The following is a 23,327-nucleotide window of genomic DNA, read 5'->3' as shown; positions in this document are numbered from 1 at the left end:
GTATTACATGACAATTATCCCACTTCCCTTAGTGCTCCCAGAAGAACATTGTACCTATGTACCACTAATAACCTTTCAGTGCATGTGCACTTAGACCCTTTTCATAACTGTTGCGGTAAAACCAAAAAAAATTACATAAACCTGCGAAAGAATTGCTTAATGGCATGAAGTGTTCTGGTTTTGAAGTATTCTGGTTTCTACCAAAACCCCAATTACTTAATTTTGTGCCCTTCCTGGCCGACGTAAATTATGCAACCCTCACATCTCGACATCAGTGAATTATGTAGCTCTGCGCACACATCAATTAATTTTGGCCCCATCAACTTCCCACCTTCTCTGTGCTCCTCGCCTCAAATCGCTTCTGCATCTCCCAGCCGCGAGCAGTTCATTTTGTGCAGCTGTATCTGCCTGAACCTGCAGCCCCACTTCAACTCTTCACCCTCCCCCACCTGCCTCTCCTCCTGCTCAGCCAAGACACAGCCTGCTCCTGCTAAATCCCTTCTCCTCCAGCTCCACAGCGAGGATCAATCCTGGTGCCTTCACCTTGTGCCTCGCCAGTGGGTCGTCACCGAATCCCAGTGCACCCACGGGCAGTGGGGCTGGTCCAGAGGTGACCTCGTTGTCCTTATCACTCTCCTCAGAATTTTCCAAATGCACATTGCAAGACTGAAGCTCCATCTTCTGGAACGGCCTGTGAAAGTCATGGCATGCTTGGAGTACCCATCTCCAAAACCCTTCGCATAGCGGAGCCTGGATCATACAACATCCCACCGAGAAAAGATGTAGCTTCTAGGTCTGTGTGAAAAGTGGTGGTGAGGAAAAAGGTGGTGCCAGCATCCCTCAAACTCAGCACTGCTGCCAGCATGCTGGTGAGCATGACCAAGGCCTTGGTGTTGAAGCCAACAGTGCTGCCACAGGTGTGCACACCACGTGCCACAGCAGGCTCCCCTAAGCAACCCAGAAAGAGCTCACTGTCCTCCAGTGAGCAAAAACATCATGAGGGGTACCTTTTACCCTTATTGCTGACCTCTACATGGAGCTCAGTCCTAACTCCTGAATTATTTTGCCCGGAAAGGAAAAGCACCTCCATGGGAAGTACACAGAGACCAAAGACCTGAGAGAGCAACACGATGCCCTGCAAACCAGAGTGGCCTTGACTTGCCGTTGCTCTCCAGTTGCATTCTGAGCACTGGCAGCAGAGCAGCTGCTTCACCCGGGCTTTGTCCTCCAGTAACACAGGATGGATCAAGACAGGCTCCTACCTCATCCTCTCCCTCTGCTTTTAGTTCCTCAGGAGCGTGAAGGGTTGGTGGCTTGCCAAAGGGACAAGGTGGTGACAACAGAGCAAGGAGCAATAGAGCTGTGCCCAGGTTCTCCCACAGTCGCCACGTCGGGAGGGCTGGTGGAGACCAGCGCTCGGTTCAATCTGCTTTTGTCTCTGGGGGCTGGAGGGAATTTGACTCTTGTCTCAAGCTGAGGTTACAGAATATTTTCTCTCCTTTTTGTCTGTGTCAATATAAGCAGCAAGCGCTGCTGATACTGACTTGTGCTTTTTTTGTACAGTTCCCAGCACATCTGGCCATCTTGGACAAGGTCCCTAGGCCTGATCGTAGCAAGAAAGTAGTGATAGCGTGTTTAAAACTTGGGCCTCCAGCTATGACTATATATAAAACACAAAGCTTTGGGGACAAACTGGAGGAAATACAGTTTCTAGTAACTGACCAAAAAAAGTATATTCTCTGTGTTACATCTGCAGTTGTGCTTTGCCAGCGTGGGTGCTCTGTCGTGTTAGGAGACTGTCTCAGAACCAAAAGCCAGTGCGAGGCAATGGAGTGCTTGCCCCCAGCTCATTGGCACCAGGCATTTTTCCTGTCCCACTTGCACAACAAGCCCTGGTCATTCATCACTGGGAAGCTAAGCTGGCTCTAGAAAATGTTCCAATTATCTGGGTGTCCTGATGAAAGCTGCCTTGATTTAAAAGAGGCACACCACCATACTCACATGAATATCTCTTACTTCTTCTAAATAATAGAATTAGCTATGGGCATTTCCTTAAGAGCATGCAGAATACAATTGCAGTAATAATTCCTCTCCCTCCAAGCCTAGTCTTGAAACATGCAAATTTCTCTTTCAAGTGCCTTGACAAAAATTGGCAACATCCTGACACGCACACACGATTTAGGCACTGAATTACACACTCATCGAGTTATCAGCAGTGAGCTGAGTTCTTTGGTGGATGTATCAGGAGTGCTCTTGACAACTTGTTTCTTGCTCTCTTTTGTAGGGATCTAGCACTGACCACTGCAAGGACAGGGTACAGGGATGGATACAGACCTTTTGGTCTTCCCAGCACATATATTCCTTCTTCTATCCTTACACAGCTCCTTGCAGCACACCATGGTGCCGTGTGCTTTCTGCTGAGCGTTTTCATGTTCTGTTTTAAAAATAACAAGACATCTCTTAACATTCAGGATACATTTTTCCACTCTGAAGCACCACAACAGTCTTTTTAAAGAAACTCTAGGAAGGGTGTTAACTTGATCAATGCTGTGCAGGAAGGAAAGCTCTTTCCTACTATTTTTTCAGCATGACTTTCACTGACATGATCAGGCTGGGAAAAGACTTATTGGCTGACAGCCCAGGACAGCCATGCAATATCTCTAGTCATCTGGAACTCAAACTGCTCTGCCCAAGGGAGAACCATAACATAAAAACAATTTAGGTTACATGCTGAATCTTATAAACATTGTTCAGTTCTTAAAAAATAGTTTAAATACTATTTATGTGCATTCGCTGTGCACAGGATTATTGTGCTATGGGGTTTTTTTCATATGTCAAGTAAGAAAGGCTGGGAGGGTTTTTACTTTTTTTTACTGTAGATGGTTTTCAAGAATCTTAAAGATTTTTTTATAAATATAGGGAAATGAGTTTCCTCTCTTCTCATGTATTTAAGAGCTTGGCTTCTCCTGTATATCGGATATAACTGTTTTATATATAGACAATGTTTACTTTTTGACCCTGTCCAGAAAGTACAGAGTCACAGAAATGCTGGTTAGAGAGAGCTTCCAGAGGCCCTGTGATCCCCCTTCTGCACATGTGGGACTATTGCCAGCACCTGATCAGGGAGAGCTTGGCTTCCTCTGGCTGAGCCATAAAACCCCTGAGGACAAGAGTTTCCACAGCCTCCCCGATGACCTGCCCCAAGGCTGTGCTTCTCTTCTAGAAATTTTTTCCTTCCATCTCCTGTTTTGAAGCTGAGCATCATTGGCCTCTGTCTGTTGTTACCTTATTTTGCATAAAATGCTTGTCAGAATAATCTGTTCCTCTGTAAGCACATGCAGCTCTAATAATTTGGGATAAAGCAACATGAATTCAGAATGTAAGCTTCACTTCAAAAATCCTTTTTTTCTCCTCTTGATTTCTTGATGGAAGATCTGAACTTGGGATGTGTCCATTGCCACCTGTCCGTCTGCCAAGCCCTAACATTCCAGCACACCTTGCAACAAGTCTGAAAGTATTATTTTAGGAACATATAGTTCCTTTATGATTCCTTTTTTCCATTAATTGGTATTTCACAAGCTGAGTAGCCTTACTGTCTTTTCTTGTGCACCTTGCTTTTGCTGAAATTGTTGGTTATTTGGTGGTGGTGTTGGTTTTGAGTTGTGGTTTTTACTCTCTTGATGTGCTTTAACTTCTCCTGTGATTTCATTGCAGGCCTTGCTGAGACCAGGACGAATAGACAGAATTATCTACGTGCCATTGCCAGATGCAGCCACTCGCAGGGAGATCTTCAAACTTCATTTTCAGTCCATGCCAGTGAGCAATGAAGTCTGCTTAGCTGAGCTTGTTGAGCATACACAGAAGTACTCAGGAGCAGAGGTAAAACTTTCTGGAGTCACTGCACAAAATGATATTTAAGTTGAACTCAAGTATCATCCAGATACCATCCCTTTAGCCTTCTCCAAGTGCTGGTCAGAATTGTGAAAGGGAACGGTTGAGAGATTTCTGTGTTTCTGCTCAGAGAGCAGAATGCAATCTGGGGCTTTTTTTATTTCAAGATCTCCATCAGAGGATTGTTGCCAAGGGAAAGGTCTCTTCCAGGGTGAGCCACAGTATGATCCCAGATGGCCTCATGAAGGATGTGCTGCCAGGAGTGGAGGGAGGCAGAGGCAAGTGCTCCCAGACTCCCCAGGCAGTTTACCTGGGTCTCCCCACATCCCCAGGGATCTTTTGAGTTTAGGATTGTGACTGAGAGCCTCAGATGGAGTTATGAAACAGTGCAGGGGAATTGCAAGGCAGTCACTGGTCACTTTGAAGCTTGTGTTCCTATTCCATATAATCAGGACCTCACAGCCACACTTTACTGTTACAGCTCATTGCTATTAGTTACCTTCTGACAATGAACGTCAGACAATTATTTCCTGTCCTGGGTAGAAGGAGAAACTTTCTCAGATGCTGCTGCCTGGCAGTTATAATAAGTAGCAGTACAGTAGTGGTCACCACTCTGCTCCCTGAATATTATTCATGTCAGTGTCTCGTGAAAGGATATTTCATTCTTTCCTCATTTTAATTAATTGAGAGTAATTATATTACTTCAAAAATTCAAAGAATGTTATTAAGATTGCCAAGTCAAGCCCTTAAAAGGTACGAAAGACCAGAATTTCCACCTTCCTGTAAGCAGTCCTAGTGTATTATCGCAACATCTTTAATTACATAGTCACCTGCTTTTTCCATAGCAGAGTGGAAAATGTGATGTGCTTGCCTTAGCTCTCCAGCTTTCAGTGTGCTGTTTACAAGGGCAGGGAAATAAGGTAAACTTTTGTCTTGGTCCAAAAGAGAGGGTGATGGTGGAGTGTTTGTGTGGTTCTTGTAATGCTGAAGGTCCTTCTCAATGGACTGGTCATTGAACATGATGTTCCAGGCAAGATTTCGGCTCATTTAGCTGTCACTCAAATGCTGGTATGATGTAAAATGCTGTGTTGCCTACTTAAGTAACCTCTGGCTGCTGAGGGCACTGCTGAGTGTGCTCCGGCCTCATTTTGGGAACCTGTGCCACAGGGGACACCAAAGTTGAACACACAAGATCTTTTCTCCTCCACAGCGCAGGACAGGCTGTGCTCTGGGAAAGAATGAATGAAGGCTGTGTAGGGAGCAAGGCTGGTTTGTGTAGCACATCTCATTTGCACACAATGTGGGCTATCCTAATGGAAAAAAGGCAACAGTAAAAAGGGTTTCAGGCTTAAGTGTTGGTCTGAAAAACTGTTGAAGCTCTACTGCCCCCACACTTTGGAGCAGCGACCTGAAACAGTGCTGTGTTCATATCCGGGTGACAGTGATAGAGCTTTTGCTGCCTTAGGGAAATTTATCTGCCTCTGGCTGAGCTACAAGCCTCCAAAAACATAAACATAAACATATCCTCCCTTGTGTATGGAAACTGTTGTCTTACCAGGCAACAACTGTAACGCTTGTATTTTAGAAATTCCAAGCAAAGCATATGGGGATTTCCTTTGGATCTGGATCAGCTGAAACTCTAGTGGTGAATTCCTGTGCCTGGTTGATAATGAGTCGCAAATGTCTCGGTGCTGGCTTTGTACAGAACCAAAAATAAGTTAATGGGTCATTGAGTGTAGCTACACACTAGTTGCAGGGGGAAAAAAGGGCTGCCTGTTTCTAACACGGCATTGCTCATGAATTTTGTTCTTGTGCATCATTCAAAGTATTATAATAACTGGGATGCAAAGAGTAAATACAGAAAAAGCCTCAGTCAGTGTTCCTTGGAAGAATACATAAGAAGTCTTGGCAGTTGGCACGCACAGTGGCCAGTTTCATTAAAGCCTTTTCTTCCTAGTGTCTCCAGCTTCCCAGCTTTACAAATAGTTTCCGCTGCTGAATGGCAAGTTCCCATTCCACTGTTCTACCCTTTGTTTAGAAAAAGAAATGGAAAATGCTTGGTTTTGTGACTAGAAGATGCCGTATGAATAGGGAGTTGCGTGTAAAGATGCGTTGAATCATCCCGCCGTGAGCTGAATAAACAAGGCAGTAAAGTGGATAGTTCAGTGAGCATCTGGCTTCCAACTTGGCCCTTTTTCAGATCAGATACTTGCATATATTTTTGTCTGTCATCACTTATGACCAGTTATCTCTGTTCACCTGCTGGATGCACGTTTCTCTTAATGAGTACCTTTAAAGATATATCAAGATAGCAAAATAGGGTGATTACTTCCCACTGTTTCATGTGAGAGAAAATGGAAGATAATTTATGAGGGTGAATTACAATTTCCTTCTCTCGTGTGTAAGTGAAGTTTAATGTAATAAGGAAAGGGCACTAGACAAGCAATGTCTGTACAATTAGCTTTTAGGTCAAACAAATTCTCAGCTTTCTAGAAATACTTGGATTTGAGTTTGATCTGCATTTCCAGCCTTTTCTGGAGCAGGGCTGTGCAGCAGTGCTTGAGGCTCTCCTTCAGGGATACTTCAGTGTCTGTAAATCAGGAGAGAAGTTGGTAGGCACAGAGGAGAAGTCCTTAAAAGTGATAAAAATGGTGAAAACAACAAACATCATGCTGCACTGAAACTTTTATAAGATTTAATCTAGTGTTTCTGTGTGTTATTTTGGGCAAAATTTCAGGAGGTCCAAATTTTATCAATATTTTTAAATGTTTTTTAATGGTTTTATATAATTAGCATGTCTTTGCTCTGAGGTTGTTCCCAATTTGGTCACAGATTTTTCCTAGAGCGTTTTCACTGCTGTACTTCATGCTGAGAAGTTTTATCTGTTTGATTTCTCACTAAAGTAGGACTAATTAAAGATCCGACCACAGAAGTATTTAAAAGCGATGTTTTAAAGTACAAGCCGTGTGAGTTCCTTTTTGCTTGTTTTCATGGTGCTGCTACAGCCATATAACCCATCTTTAGGAAAGATTGGCTGTCCACAAACTCAGGTGCTCCACTGTTTTTAAACTGGGCTTAGATGAGCAAGGGATGAAGCCAGTGTTTCCTCACTGTAGAAATATTTTTTTCCAGAAAGTAGGTGATAAAAAGGAAAATAAACCTGGTAGAGTGATGGACCCTCTTTTATTGTCTGAGCTCCAGTCAGATGATGTTTTTGTTAAAATTTTAAAGACAGTAGTGGAGAGGGAGTTTTAGGCAGGAACTGAAATCAAGCGTTGAGTTGTTTTGAGTTTGAATTTGGTTAGAAGTAATAAAAAGTTAAATAATGTGGATATGATGACAATATTCTTCAGACGAGTGCGCTAATAGAACTAAGATAATGGGACTGACTGCTTTTAAATTGGTGGAAAGCAGGTCATGGTGAAAGCCAAGGCTGGCATGGTTTCTATAGTATTATCAGTTTCCATGCTTACAGGACACAATAGTAAAGCGGGAATCTTGGAACCTGTAAATCTTTCATTGGTTCTTAGGCGAAGCAGAACAGTTAATGTAAAAAATATCTTTCTCACTTTGCAATAACTCTCAATGGGAGCACAGAGAATGAAGGGGAAGAAAAGCAAGCTGATGAAGATTTGCTCTGGCTCAACTAAAAGCAGATTTGATGCCAAAAAGGTCTTTGCAGCAGCACACTAGCTGCAATCAGCTCAAGCCTTTGACTCTTAAAATATGTATTCCAAAACATGCATGTTCTTGTTTACCAGATATTGACATATTTAAACTGTTAACTTTAATATAAAAACACCCCAAACAACTAAAACCTCTCCAAATTCCTCTCTCTCTTACAGAGGAAGGTACTAAGTATGACAGGAATGAGGATGAGTTCTGTCATAGGTGTACAGAAAGGTAAAGAGTCTTTTAAGAGATTAGAAAAAATTTGTCTCTAGTGAAGAACATCTGCAGTAAAGGGGAGAGAGGCCTTACATATGGGGGGGGGAAAGGACATTTGACAAATAAGGATGTTTTACTTTCTTTACATCTAGCTTTCTGTGAAGAAAAAGATCTTCCAGACTTAAGGAAAAGGCTTTCTGCCTAGCATTTTTAAAGGGCAATGAATTCAATCCTATATAGCAGCCTAAAAAGAGACTCTGGCTTTTTGAAGTGAAGGCATCAAAAAAATTTAAAAAAAAGGCCGAAAGAGTAAAGTCTCTATATGGGGAAAAAAACCAGTATACCATTCAAATCTTGTCCTGGCTGAAGCTCAGGGTTTTAATTTTTAAATGTAAACATGTTTGTTGCTTTTCTGCTCAGTTATGCTAAATCCTGAGCATGTTCAATTCCCATTGGATTCATCGGGTGTCAAAGGTGCTGAACACATCATGCTTTGGAACTGGGCCATCAGATTTTGTGCTTCTAAAATGCCACCAAGAAATGCATATGTCGCATCAGAAGTGTGTGATTTGAAAATATTCTTTTGTAGTTAAAGCATCTGGGGCTGAAATGACTCTGGCCTGACACTGCTGGACGGCCTTTCCTTCTGAAGGCACAGCTTAGCTCCACACCAAGATGTGGTATCACAGTGAAATTACAGATTTTCAAAGTGAGGAACGCTGTCAAACTGCAATGCAGCAAGATTAAGGCCTCAGATGAACTCCTGATGTTTCTCTTGGAATGATGCAGAGGATCTGTTAATTTATATCACTCATTGCAAAGTGAACATTTTTGTGTGGGTGGGTGAGGAAAAGAGGCTCAGCCTTCATCCAGTATGGGTAATACGGGATCACCGCCTTCCTATACACGTTTATCAGTGCTAAGGATGTGTTTGGCACAGGTGGCTGGAAGGTGAGGAAATACCTGGCATTCGGAATGTTTTCCAAATGTCAGTGTTTGGGATAAACGAGATGAATCACCGGAAAGGAAATAACTAACTACACAGGACTTCCCATGGGATTTTGCTCGCTGCTGGTCTCACAAGAACCTCGTACGTGCAGAATGTGCTTGGGCAGATTGGGAACAAGGGCAGCACGAGCACCTGGGTATGTGGGTGATATGTTTTCAGCATGGCAGTGCTGAAAACAAGACTTTGTGGTGTTACTCCATCTCTCCTTTTCCTCCAGACTTTCCTTTTCAGGCATTTCAGAAAGATCAGGCTCCCATCGCGCATTTTTTCAGAGATGGGGTGGCAGGTTTGTTGCCAAAAGTGGATGGATTTTCATCAGCTGAGACCTGATACAGTACTGTGTGCACTCACCCTGGGAGGATATAAAGCCTGGTTAGCAATCAGCATGTTTATGCAAAATGTAAGGTTTGGTATAGAGAGGAGTATTTGCACTAAAATTTATGCATGACAAGCCCATCTAGGAAAGAACCTTCTCTCCGTCAGTGAGATAATGATTTGTTAATAGTTTAATCAAGCAGAGGAGATTTAATGCATCTGGCTGAAGGGGCATTAGCGTTTCCGAAAAGGTCAGACCCATTAACAGCTCAGGAGGATACAGTGGAAACTGCTTCCTAAGTAACTCAGAGAACAGTGATCCTCAGAGGAGCTTGGGGAAAAAAAGCCAGGGGGAATTTGAATGAGCACCAAGCAGTGCTGAGGTATGAATTTCACTGCTTCTCAAACTTGAGATTTCCTTTCCTCATAAAGCTCCCTGTGCCTTTGCAGGGTTGTTGCTTTTGTCCCTGTTTGGAGAAAGAACATCCATAGAAGCATCACCTGTGTCAGGGGCAAGCTCCCTTCCCATGAGCTTGTGCAAACCCGCTGTAGTTTCCGAATATACCAGCAGCACCGACTGTACTGTTTCTCTCCTTCCCTGTCCCTGCCTTCCCTGTTCCACACACGGCAGAGTATCCAGGAGCTCCCCTTTGTTGAGGGTGGCAGAGGGGGAGTGTGTTGCCAGCACAGCAGGGGACTGTTGAGCTGTCACCAACACACAGGCTTAGAAAAGGGGGACCTAGACTGATACTCTGTCAGCCAGCTTCACTTGCCCTCTGCTCTTGCCTCTGGCTTTGCTGCTTTATTGTCCTGGGTTTGGCTGTAATTCCCAGCAATGGAAAAACATGTTGCTCTTTAAAAGCAGATGGGAATTCATTCCTGAAGGAAAAATGTCTCTTTAGGCTACTGCTATTGTTTGAGTTTTATTTTTTGCCTGTGAGTTATTTCTAGCAACTTTTAATTTAATTTATTCTTTTTTTTTTCTTTTTTATTAATCAGACAGCGTGGGGATTATTCTTCAATGTCTTAAAGCACACGCTCTCACTACAGTAATGATCACAAATGGGGTATATAAAGTTCAGAGTAAAAATTGCATTTGCAGTGATCAGGAAGGAATTGAAAACGCTGGCTTATTTCTGCCTTTTGAAGTGTATTCATTTATGTAACACAAATGCTTATATCAGCTCAGAGTAGCAGAATTGGCTTTTATGTTAAAAAAAGGAAAAGGAAAAATAATAAGCACTTTTTCCTCACTCTGACCTGTTTTTCTGATTTAAACCTGTAGTGCTGGCGCTTGATCTTTTAAGTTATGATGTGTCACCGGGTATGTGGTTAGGATTGGACTTGCTGCTTTGGGTTTGTCTCAACTCTAGTCCTAAAGTATAAGACAAGGCATAAAAATTAGAGAAAATCACCAAAAAGTCATTGCACTTCATGGTAAATTGATTCCTGATCCTTCACTCTTATATGCCAACTTCAGGGCCAGATCCTCAACGTATGCAAGTTGCTGTAAATATTGAGTATGTCTTAGTACATTAGCAAAAGATATGTCTGAAGTTTTTTGTTTTATTTTCCATTAAATCACTGATTTGTATTTTTCATAAATGGAGGAGAAGAGAGGGAGCTAAATATTCTTACGTATCCATTGCCATTTCTCATGCCCTTAAAATTAATAATTGTCTGACTTGCTTAAGTGGCTGCTGTGATTACTTTTAATAGTGTACAATGTCTGGCTATCAGTCAGTGTTCAGTTTATCCTTCCTTACATGTATATTATTTTCCCCTTGGATATGCTGAGTCCAGAGGAAGCCACCAAGGTGATTAGAGGGATGGAGCACCTTTCCTTTGAGGAAAGGTGGAGAGAATTGGGATTGTTCAGCTAGGAAAAGAGAAGGCTTGGGGGTGACCTAATTGTAACCTCCCAGTATCTGAAGGGAGCCTGCAAGAATGATGGAGAGGGACTATTTACAAGGGCCTGGAGTGACAGGACAAGGGGAAGTGGCTTCAAACTGAAAGAGAGTAGGTTTAGATTAGATACTAGGAAAAAATTCTTTGCTGTGAGGGTGGTGAGGCCCTGGCACAGGTTGCCCAGAGAAGCTGTGGCTGCCCCATCCCTAGAAATGTTCAAGGCCAGGTTGGGTGGGGCTCTGAGCAACCTGGTCAAGTGTAAGTTGTCCCTGCCCATGGCAGAGGAGTTGGAATTGGATGATGTTTAAGATCCCTTTCAACCCAAACCATTCTATGATTCTATGGTTTCAAGGAGGTAGCACTAAGACATAATCTCAGGCATCAACTTAGCCAGTAGAGCTGTGGGAGGCTCCTGGCTTCTGCAGTAAAATTACCTTCCCATCCTTAACAGAATCAGTCCTCCAAAAACAAGAGTACTACTTGGTCAATGAGACCTAAAATAGTTCTGATTATGATGTTAATTGGCACTAGGAATATTTAAATGTACTACCTGAAGGCTAACTCAGATAGGATGTTTATACCAGATGAAGGCATCCAGAGGAACACCTCGTGCTGACCTACTTGTATTTCTGGGACCCTGCCAGTTAAATTGCTGTCGTGGTGGAAGAACTGTTAATGAATGGCAGAGGAATAATAGAGCCCAGGTGTAAAAGCTTATTAATCTACCTGAGTATTGTTGCTATGAATGAAAAACATGTATTGTAATGACAACACTAACTGTTTATGCTTCACTGAGTGGCAAAGATTGGAGAGGTGGGGGTTGTGTATGGATTAAAATATTCAAACATGTTGGTATCTTTGTGTACATAGAAAATAGGGTGTTTGCCTTTGGCAGTCATCAGTAAAGTCATTGTTTCTGTTGCAAAAATTTGGAACCTAATAATAAACAATAACATAATATCTAATAAAATCAAATCACAGTAGACTGTGAATATCTTGAACAACAAATGTACCTAATTTCAAACTTAAAGCTCTCACTAGTAAAACTATATTTGTGTGGAACATGCACCAGCTATTCTGCTTCCATTGCTTTCTCCTATGACAGAAATAATATTTCACTTTTGTAAAGTGAATTTAGAGTTTATTTTGTGAGGGATGATAATTATTGATAAAGTATTTGGAGAGGGTTTTTCCCCCTCTCTTAACTTTCCATAATTTAATTATCACAATTTAATTGTGATATGCTTTAATGTTTCCCATCCCTAAAAATGTGTATGAGCTGCAGGCTTATGCACTTTTCATCCCATAAAGTTATTTGAGTTTGACAATTTGCTCTGCTGTATTCCCTTCAAAGAGGTTTGATTACGTATAATTTTATTTTTCTAAGTGAGATTTTTTGGGAGGAAGAATATTTGAAATATCTGCTTTTGTTCCGCTTTTCTTTTTTTAACCACAAACTTGAGCCATAACACTGTTGGAGTTGGTGGCTTTTTGGTGAGATTAAGCTGCTCAGTGTTAATTCTGAAACCATTTGAAAAGTTGTTAGTAATTAAGACATTCACTGATGCTGAATGTGGGAACAGGGAAGTTTTCATCTATTTGCAGCCAAACCTACGTTGTCAAACAGGGCAATTTTCATTCTTGCCCTGCAATTTCTGTTTTCCAGAGCCCTGCTGGAAAGCTGATGGGCACAAGCAGTGCTGTAGCTCAGATCTTTGTATATCAGAAATTGGAAGCTGTTATTTCCAAGTTATCTTTTACGGTTACCCTTAAATACGTATGGAAATACATAAAGCTTTAGATTGCCTTTGGCAAAAGGATTAAGAGGTTATTGGCAGATGGAAACAGTGCAATAACAACTCTGCAGCAAATTATTAGCTATGTTAGAAGCAATTCCGTGGTCTGTTTTGCTTTTTAATTAAACTTTTTCAAACTATCACCCAGTTCTCAGCTTAGGCTTTTTGTTTCCTGTCTTTGAGCAATGAAAATGTCAAAGATAGCTGGGTAGGAAAAAAGCCTTTCAGGTCTTAGTCTTCTGTAATTTGTCCATGGCATTGCGTGTATAGAAGTGAGCCATCGGATCTGGCTTGACCACTTGCAGTGGAAGAAAACAGAGCAAAGCCCAAGATGAGTGCAACTGCTAATCAGTCTTGACATCCCTATTGTCAGGGGAAGAGAACCAAGAGCGTTTTGTCCAGTCTAAAAGAGCTGCTTTGGATTTTGTTTGATGGTTCGTTTTCTTCTTTAGGGAGGTGGGGGTGGGAGTTATTTTTTTTCCGAGTAATTGGTGTCTTACAGAGATGGGCTTTGTGGTGTTTGTTACTTCATTTCCTAGCAAACAAAGTAAATTTGTGATAAAACTAGAAAATGGCTATTGCACTTAACATTGCAGAGTGAAACACACCATTGGAGGGGAAGGAGGGGGAGAGCAGCAATCTGTCTTCTGTTTTGTCTTATTGTGCTTTTTACTGGGATCAACCAACTTTGTCTTTTTCCAGAACTGCTCCCAGTAAGCTCCCATTTAATGATAAACTGATGGAGAAGGGTTAAAAAAAGGTGTGCCCAGCTCACGCATTAGACTCTGTGTGTTTGAAAGTAGTAGTGAGTCCATGTCAGGAAAACTCTTTCTGCTCCATCTCTTCAGCAGGTGATTTCCCTTCCACAATGTGTTTTTTGTCGTTCAGCCAAGGGTGAGGGACCAAAGGGGAGAAGTCAGGAGGGCAAGTTGGTGGGGATTTTTCCCATGACAGGAGCTGGGGTGTTCAGCCACAAGCAGGCAAAAAGCAGCAACCCCAAAACCAAAAGTCATGTGCCACTTGTGTTTCTGGTTACTCTGTGCAAGTGGCAGTTGTGGTGTGTACCTGGAGAGAGGTGTTTTGGGGAGCCCCCTTGCCAGGGAGGGCACACAGTGATGCTGGAGGGCTCATCACATGCTCTTGTGATCAGCCATGTTACCATATCGTGGGATCTTGCCATTTCTGTGGTCATTTTTGTGTATTTTTGTGTTATACAAACCAAGGGGAAAGAGAACCAAACCGCATTCCTTTGTTAGCGAAACAGAATTTGCAGGCAGGAAAATGTGTGCGGTAATTCAGTGTAAACAAGAGAGAACAAAACTTTTCTTGATTTTGACTTTTCTAGTTAAAGGCCTGAGGACTTCCAAAGAAGCATTGGCAGTCTTGTTTTAATATTCAAATAGCAAGCACTCATCATAATGAAATGTCAGTTCTCAGAAGTGGAGTATAGTCAGAATGTTAAAAGCTGAAAACTTGCTCTCCGTTTCTAACATTCTTTGCTACTAAATTTGCAAAAGTGTAGTTCGTCTTCATTAAACCATGCTTAGCAAGAACAATATTTATGGAAAAGCAGGAAAAAAAAGAAAAAAAAGAAATTATTTGTCTTCTATCAATGCTTGGAAGTTGAAATAAGAAAGTGAACTTGGGCATTGAGACAGGATCTTACCCTAGGCTAATTGTTTACCATTAAAGAGAGAGCTTGCATGCAGGAGGGAGTGTTATGTTTTGGACTTACTTCCTTGTAACTCATAAATCTTGGCTGTATAAATGTTCAGTCATTAATTAAGGCTTTCAAATTAATCTGTTTCCTGACTGGACTTGGCTGTTTTTGCATAGAGCAATGCTGTTGCCCAACCTCCCGGTTTCGGAGCGCTCTCAAATGTGTGACACGGAAGGATGATGTTTATTGTGGAGAGTTAATGAACAGCAGTAAGGAGGGGAGGGGGAGGCCTTTGGCTACCAACATGTACAGGAAATAGGGCAATGGTATCAAAATGGTTTTGCATACTGTAATTGCTTCCCTTACTTCAAACAATGGTAAAAGTGGCTATTTTATATTGATAAATGTCAGTCCGGAGCAGAAGGATTTTTCATTCCTTTCATTATTCTAGAACAGCGTTCTGTCTTTGCAGTTCAGCCAGTTTACTCAGGATGTTGTATAAATGTAGCCAAAAAGTGTCTCTCATGTGATGGAAAAAGATTTCTACTTTTGTTAGAGACTTTTTAGAAATTAACCGATAATGTTATCATTCAGGTAGTATTATCATTGCATTCATTTGACCTGCTGCTCATTTGGGGTTTGTGTCCTACTTGTGTTACTCTGTCTTTACAGATGTGTAAATGTAGATGTATTTGTGTCTCCTTTCTTACTTACGCAGGAGCATTTATAAGATATTTAATTATTTCTCTAACCTTAAATATTTTCAGAAATTTGTCCTGGAGATGTGCTACATTTTGAAGCCATTTTAAACAAAAAATGTTTTCATTATCTGGCTTGTAAGGCTTAGATTAGACATATAAAAGAAATTCTTTGCTGTCAGGGTGGTGAGGCCCTGGCACAGGTTGCCTGGAGAAGCTGTGGCTGCCCCATCCCTGGAAGTGTCAAGGCCAGGTTGAACGGGGCTCTGAGCAACCTGGTCAAGTGGAAGGTGTCCCTGCCCATGGCAGTGGGGTTGGAACAAGACATCTTTAAGATCCTTTTCAACCCAAGCCATTCCAGAATTCTTTTTTTTTTTTTTTTCAGTAAAATGATTTTTCCATAACCAAGAAAACCCCTTGCATTTTCATGGCTCCAAAGAGAAGGCATGTTTTCAGTGTCAGTTAGTCCCAAGCTAAGCCACTGTGAACATTTCCAGGTCTTTCAGTACTGCTTTTTGCAGGTTTGTGATGAGAGACGTGACTCTATGTGTCCGTGAGGAGCAGTGGCAGAGGAATCCCTGTCCTTTTAACCAGCGTTTTGAAATCGAGCGCAACTCAGTGTGGCCTCAGTGCTAATGTAAGCATGTGCAAGAGCAGCCTTTTAAACTCGGCTCTACCACTCTTATCATGTCTTTTTAGAGTAGCAAAAGAGATTATTGTCATCCAGTAAGTTCTTTCAAAAGTAGAAGCTGACCACAGAGACGCAGCGTCAAAGATGTGCAAGCAGAGAGTGACCCACTGAGTTAATCCAGGTGAGCCTCTTGTGCTTGGTAAAAGTACCATGTGGAGCATGATAGGAACACTTGATAAATGATAAAACATAGCATTAAGAAACTGTGGTGATAAATCTCCCTTCTGCCAGAATACATTTGATTGGAAACAGTCCTGGGCTTGCTGGGAGATAGGTTTGGACTGTCTCATGGGTTTCTTCTTTCTTGCGAATTTGATTAAATCACTTGACACATCATATTTGGTAACAAGTAAACTATTTCAAAGCCCGAAATGATGACTGTGTGACATTCGTAATTTGAAATCAGCTATTACATAAGACTCCGTGTTGAATTTGGTGGTGTCTGTTTGCAACCTAAGTAACAGAACAAATTATAATTCTCCTTATTGCTTGCCATATACTAAGTAGGACTGGTTTCGCCATTCAACATCAGGATGTACATTCAGAATACCTCCAGGGCATTTTTACAGAGTGTGTGTTTCTCAGGCTACACACTTGTTTTGGTACCTGTCTCCTGAGTGGTGTTGCCAGTGGGTTGCATCAAGCCACTTGGGAATGGCTGGTTCCACCGCCATTCCGATACCATAAAGTAAAGCAGAAGTCATTCAACCTGTTTGAAAAGTGCTGAAAACCAAATAAATGAAGTAAATAAAGAGGTTAAGTTAATGTAGTGGTGGGAGCCATGTGTGGCCAGTGCCAGCTCCCTGGACCACAGGAGCTGCTCCACTGATGTGACAGTCCCAGAGTTCATCAGGCTTTCCCTGCAGAGCCCGGTGCAGTGTCCCCGTGCAGTGTCACTGCTCATGCTGTGCTTTCTCCAGGTGAACAAAACAACGATCCTGGTGTTAAAATGATAAACCCAGTCCAGTCCTAGCCCAGCCAGGATCCGCACGGAACAGGTTGTTCCCTGCAAGTCGGGACAACACTGATAACATTTGGCAGGAATAGCAAATACGCATTAATATTTACGTTATGATAACAGAGAGAGCCTATTTTGAGGTTTGTATGTGATGCTAATAATTCATCCTTGGTTTTGAGATGATTCCTGGAGGAAAGTATTTCCTTCCTACAGGAACAGTCTTTCTTGAAAGTCTCTCATTTTTAAAACAGTGAGTTTTTAGTTACTTTATTTTTACTATTTAAAATCCAGCAGTTTTATTGTACTAATATTTAGTCTGCCAGGACATTCTAACACCAGATTTTTTTCCTTTGAAAATAGTGAGGGTTTTTTTGTTGTTTGTTTCTTCTTAATTCATATGCAACATTTAAGGAAAGCTTAATTAACCCCAGCATGCAGGGAGAGGGAGAGGAAACAGTGCTTAGCAATTGAGAATATAATCAGCTACATTTATACAGAAGTGATTGTATTACCTAAATCCTCTTTTCTTTAATTTATTTTTGGTTGAATTTGGGGGCTAGGAAGGGAGGGCAGGCATAGGCTTGGTAAAAAAAAATAATGGAGGGAGAAAGAATGCTTCCTTGGATCTGGAAAACAGGCATTTAATGAGCTATCTCTGATTAGAGCTGAAGTATTGGTCTTGCTCTTAAAAGTCCTTGATGGAGTCAGAGTTTAAATTCAGTTTAGGAGGTTGGCAAAGGTTGGAAAAGCCATGGAAGTCAAATCTACTCTCAAGGTGTAAATATAGGACAGGGCTGATCCTGGATAGGAAGGACTGTCTTGTTACTGTTTTTTATTAAAATATTTTGTTACTTCTGCTGCAAATTAACATTGGTTTGAACATTTTCTCTCTTAAGTATTGTTCAGTCTTCCTCATTAAAAAAACATTTCCTCAATAATAATAGGTTCCATATGTAGATGTCCTATGTATGTAAAATGATACATATTAATATAAGTAATCGCACATGAAAATGTGTTTTTTTGCTTTTCACCATGTAATGACTCTTCCTGCTCCAGCCTCCTGCCCCCAAAACAAGCAGAACAACAAGGAAATGTGCAGTTTTGAATAATTTTCCAGATAGCCCGTTGTCCAAGTTGAAATGGAGCTGGCAGAGGAGGCAACAGCTGGCAGAGATGGATGACTGGCTGTTCCAGGAACAGGCTGACTCTGTGCAGCGGGGTCGGTACCAGGGCCTTGCGTGCGCCCGACAGCGAGAGCGCTCGGCTCAGCAAAGCTGTTCACCATGTGCTTCACTCCAGACAGGAGGCCAAATCCCTCCTCCTCCAGGATCCTTTCCCCTGACAAGGAGGAGGCTCACTCAGGTGCTTCCAGCCGAGCCTTTGCTCCAGTGCTTTGCTGAGCTACAGCATTGCAGAGAGATGGAAAGATCTCAAAAACCTACGGGGAAAGCATTTCTTAAAAAAAAAAAAGGGAAAACAAAACCCCTCTTTCCTTTTTGGAGGGTTACAGTATTCCAACATTTGCCAACAACACCTGACCTCATAAAAATTCATAAAAACACAGAGCTATAAAAAGCCAAATCACCTTGTGAAATTTCTAATTTTTTTATCTTTTCTTTATGAATTTGACAAAGGGAAGACTTCCATGTGTTCTGGTTAAGGCTTGGAACCTGATGCAATCAGGCAGTTCGGCCGATGAGATGTTTTCCAAGTATCCTGCAGCAGATGAGCCTGCCAGCTTCTGCAGGGAGGACGGTGTAGGGAGAGGAGGTGGGGGAGAGCTGCAAGCATTCTTCGGTCCTGGCAGCTGCATGTGCAGCAACACTTAAAAGACTACCCAGAACCATTTCCCAAAGCAAAAGGGGCGCATCAGATTTTTCTTCAACCCAGAGGTTGATGGCAAACTAAAAAAAAAAAAAAATAAAAAATCCTGAATAAGATGAAGTAGTACAGGACACAGCTGTCTCATTGCTTGCATGGGAAGAAATGCAGATATTAGTTTTACATTTATAAATTTTGCTTTAGACTTTCTTCTGGTAAAATTATTTAGAAACACTAAATTGAATACTTTCTTTGATTTTGTATCATTGACTTAATTTTTTACATTAGAAATAGAAATCAGAATGTTTCACCTTAGAAAGATTTTAAGTCTTACAATTCAAAATTACTTTTTTCAATATTTTCTTTCAATTTTGTTGCTAAGTGGATTGTGTGAGGTTGAATTTGACCCTTTGTTTAATTGCCTTTGGATTAAATAATATATTCTGCTTGGGAAATATTCTATTCTCTGTTCAGCAGAATGCTTTTGGAATTCCTCTTTTGGATGAACCTAAAATTAGAAGGAGTTTTCTTTTCTGAAACAGGCAGAGAATAAAAAAGAAGTTTTTTGAGGTTTTTTGCACGTTGATACATGCACTTTTACTTCAGCATCAACATCTATTTTCAGCTCTTTTCCTGCTTCTCTTCATCATTCTTTTGCTAAGAGAACTGAGCAGCCCAGACTGATAGTCTGCAGGCTGCACTTTCTCATGGACCCAGGTGTTCATGTTCTTCTGTTTATGCTGAATATATAAATATATGAAAGGTGAAAGATAACACTTTCTATCTCAGGTGGAAACGGTTAAGCTGTAGGAAATAGGCGTTAGGAAGCCTGTAGAGGAATATTTAGTTGATCTGTATCTCAAAACGTATTCTGTTTTGAAAATGTATTTAAATGATGGTATGATTATACATAGTTGTGGGTGACTAATCTAGTCTGTTGCTGCAGGTCATGGGAATAGTCATAAAAAGTATTTATTCGGAACGTGAACCCGGATGCGTGCTTTCCCGACGTGCTTCCCATATGGTCTGTAAGTAAACAGTAAATCAGATAGAGGAGAATTGAGGGAAGAGAGGAAGCGGGTACGTGGGGATTCTGCACCATTAAAACTGCAACCCTGCATGGTTTGAAGATCTGACTTGTTTTATCTTGGAAGAAAAAGAAGAAAGAATTAGTTTCTGCAGACCCAGGAACCCGTGGAAGTTCAGGCACTGAATTCTTTAATGGAAGTGCAGAGCAGACCGGTCACCTCCAGAAATCATGTTCCCTGTGCTCCCTTATGCTTGTCCTGTGGCAGAGCCTGGCACATGTCTGCAGACTTCAGCCTGCACTCTCTTCTCCTGAAACCAAACTAGTTTTAGGGAATTGTTGGTTTCATTCTGACAACTTGCTGTTCCTGTCATTATTTGAGCTCACCTGGCTGTGTCTCACAGGATGTATCTGCCAGAATATCCCTTTCAGATGTGTGGTTCCTGCTTGGTCCTTGCTGCTTGCCTAGGGAATTCTGAGCTAGGGAAGCAAGGACATTGCAGATGGTCTCAGTGGGATAGGGTTGGGGGTCTGAGCTGTAAGCACTGCAAAAATGCCTTTAGCTGCCTTTTCTGCAGCTAAAGAGCACACGAGAACTGCTGAGTTACAAACTCTGTACACTGGATGTGTGAGTGGGAGGGTGGGAGTTGTGCTTGGCAGGAGAAACCCTGTTTTTACATTGTCACTTCAATATACATGAAAAGTTTCAATCTCTACTCCTTTGTTTGCTCTATATTTATCTGTTTTACCTGACTGACCTTTAGTTCCAGCTGGGGAATCCATCCCAAGGCTCTGCAGTGTTGTTCCTCAGTACTTGAAGCCTAAGCAGGTTTTCTTTTAGCACCATGGCAATTTCTCTGTCGCTGAAAGAGGCCATTTCATAGCTCTGGTATCTTAGGCTAGGAAATTTGCTGTTGGATGCAGCTCACACAGGCATTCTATGCCCTGCAATCCCTCTGATTTTCCTAATGCCCTTGTCTTCTTTTGTGGGCTAAAGAAAGTACGAGCTTTCTGTGGGAAAGGATTGGGAGATTAGAGAGAAGCAGTTGGTTTCAATCCAAGGGGTGGTGAGATATATTAGCACAGTTTATAAGATAAAGCCAAATCTCTATTCTCTGTTACCTTGTGAGACTCCAGCCTAGGGCTAAATGCAGCCACAGACAAATGCTCTTGTACTTCTGAGGGCACGTCAATGTGAGGAAGTTATCCTGGAATGAGATAGGGTGTGAATGTAAATGCAGTAGCTGTTCCAGCATAACATCCTGTGGAGACAAGGTCTTGGTGAAGTGACTAAAAGCAGTGGAATGACTCCAGTGGAAGCGGAGGACACTGAGCCCCCACTGTGCTCCCCCTGCAGCCAACTCTGCGGGCAGAGGACAGGCTGAATACCATCTCCCAGGCCTTTTTTTTTTTTGATGGGGATCCAATATCTAACCATCTTTGCACTGACTGCTTTTCCTGTCACTGTGGAAATCATGATTTATTGCTCTTTTTATCAATTGTCAGAATGAGGTGGAGGGTGATGGCCAACAGTGTCACTGTAGGTACCTCGTGAACACAAAACATAGTTTAACAGTGTGTGAGTGATGGGGAATATTTTAGCTCTACCATCTCTTACTGGTATTTGTCATTCCTACATATTATCACTCCAGCTTTGATCATCAAAGGGTACCAAAGGCCTGTTAATGTACTATTTGTAGTGTTGGAGAGGTATGTGTGTGCGTGCATTCTTCGTGTGGTACTCTGGGAGCTAAACCTCACCTCTTTTAGTGCTTGAGAAGTTGCTACACCAGTTTTTAGGCCTATGTGATGTGATTCAGTTGTTACCTGTTCTTTATGGGCTGCTGGAAATTAGTGTTTATTTTTAAAGTGCCTTTTTCCAGATTAAATAGAGCATTAATTAGCCCGTGTGAGGAACAGAGCATTATTCTACCGCAGCTTTCCATCGAGTCGAAAACTCATTACCAGATGTAGAGATCATAAACAAACACACATGGCTGCTGCATGTAAATCTTCTGCAGGAGAAATTACTGCTGATCTCTTCTGATTAGATCACTTTGTCTTCCAGCTCATTAATACACTTTTGACCGTGGAGAATATTTAGGTGCTAATAGCTCACAAAGTAATATACGGGACATATTAACTTTCCATATTTGTTAGACATATTTCCATCTGGATTTTTTGCCAATGGTCTAGGATACTCTTTTTTTTTTTTTTTTTCTATTTTGGAAGAGTAGTTGTGTAGTCAGAATTTTCCTTTATAATTGGTGTTTGCTTCCACAAACAGCAGAATGTACAAGCAGTCTTCCCAAAGCCACACAAAGATGATATTACAGAAATTAATCTGTAATTATTAGGCCAAAGTCTTTGCTGGCACAATCCCCGGGGGAGTTATGCCAGCAGGTAAATTGGCCCGAGGATGAATAAACCTAATGAGAGCTGGGAAGTGCTAATTTAGGACCTGATCCTGCCTGTTACTGAGGAATTAGATCCCACTGCAGTAACTCCCATGGCAGTCCCTGGAACCAGTCCCTGCCATGCCAGGCATCCCAATGTCTGCTGTCACCTTCCTCTGATGATGGTCTGTGAGATCTGGAATATGAGTGAGCACTGATCTCAGGAAGGCAGGCCATCCCAGGTGTCAGCAGAGCTTGCTAGATGGTGAAAAATGACACCTGTGACAGAGCCAAGACCTGTAATCCTACATTCAGTCTCTCTAAGGGATAGTCAAATGTCTGACTTCTGTTTGGAGTGACTTTTGCCTAACCCCACCAGGGTCCCTGGCATATTTCTTACCCTTCTCCCATATTTCTTATCCCTCTCTCAACCTCTCTGAGAGCACCAGTCACACACTTCCTGAGCTGCTGACCACAGCAAAGTGACCTGGCAGGGATGAGTAGCCTTGTCTCAAACTTTCACGTTTCTTCCTTTTACTGGAGACATCAATGTCCAGAAAATAGGTAGAAATACTTAATGAGTAACTATCCTATTGCCTGGTCTCTGCTTGTATTCCAGCTGTCAGTGGAAGTCCCTGGCTTTCTGCTTCGGGTATTTGACAAGTTTAGGTGTGAAATGCAGGCAGTTTACACCTTGGGGACAGAAGATTTGTGTGACTGTGAAAATGAAGAATGGTAGTTTGTAGAAGATTTTTATGTTAAATACATATCACATGGGAGTTTGGGAACCCGGGATGCCACTACTTCTTATAGGTGTTTTGCACATAAACCCCTAGCTGTAACTAGTTTAACTATTAAATGTTAATTATATAAAGCACCAAAGGAATGTGACACGCTGTTGTTAACCACATCTTCCCTCTATTATCAGACCATGAATTTAGCATAATTTTGATTGAATCCTGCATTAGAAACTGTCTCTAGTTCTGATAGTGGGTGTTACTGAGTCCGAAGTTTTGCAGAACCTGTAAGTACCATCACCTTAAAGCTGAAAAAGGTCTCGTTGTTCATTGAACTTGTTCTGCTCATTGATTTATAGCTTCCATTTAGCTTCCAATTATTAAAACCAGATAAGTGTTTTGGAATGTATTTAGGCATGTGCTCTCCTTCAGTTGTGTTTACTGACGTCAGAGGAACCCAAAACAGATGCCTGTGTGCTTTCAGGGATGCTTTCTTGAAACAGGAAGAGAGGAAAAGAGAGAATTCTCTCCT

General features: G+C 41.8%; 1 protein-coding gene across 2 annotated transcripts in view; it reads left to right on the top strand.

The window, feature by feature from the left end:
• The window catches only part of SPATA5 (spermatogenesis associated 5), a 173,515-nt gene that overhangs the window by 130,492 nt on the left and 19,696 nt on the right, over positions 1 to 23,327 (top strand). For both annotated transcript variants that reach the window (XM_027741612.2, XM_039378368.1), the window contains exon 15: positions 3,715 to 3,879. In XM_027741612.2, the coding sequence (XP_027597413.2) occupies positions 3,715 to 3,879 (165 nt within the window). The remainder of the gene's footprint in view (positions 1 to 3,714; positions 3,880 to 23,327) is intronic.

This window comes from Pipra filicauda, unplaced genomic scaffold (genome assembly GCF_003945595.2).
Source record: "Pipra filicauda isolate LSUMZ 115617 unplaced genomic scaffold, ASM394559v2 scaffold136_size1984543_pilon, whole genome shotgun sequence".
Lineage (NCBI taxonomy): Eukaryota > Metazoa > Chordata > Aves > Passeriformes > Pipridae > Pipra > Pipra filicauda.
Note: the sequence above shows the minus strand (reverse complement) of the source record. Positions and strands in the feature narration are given on the sequence as shown.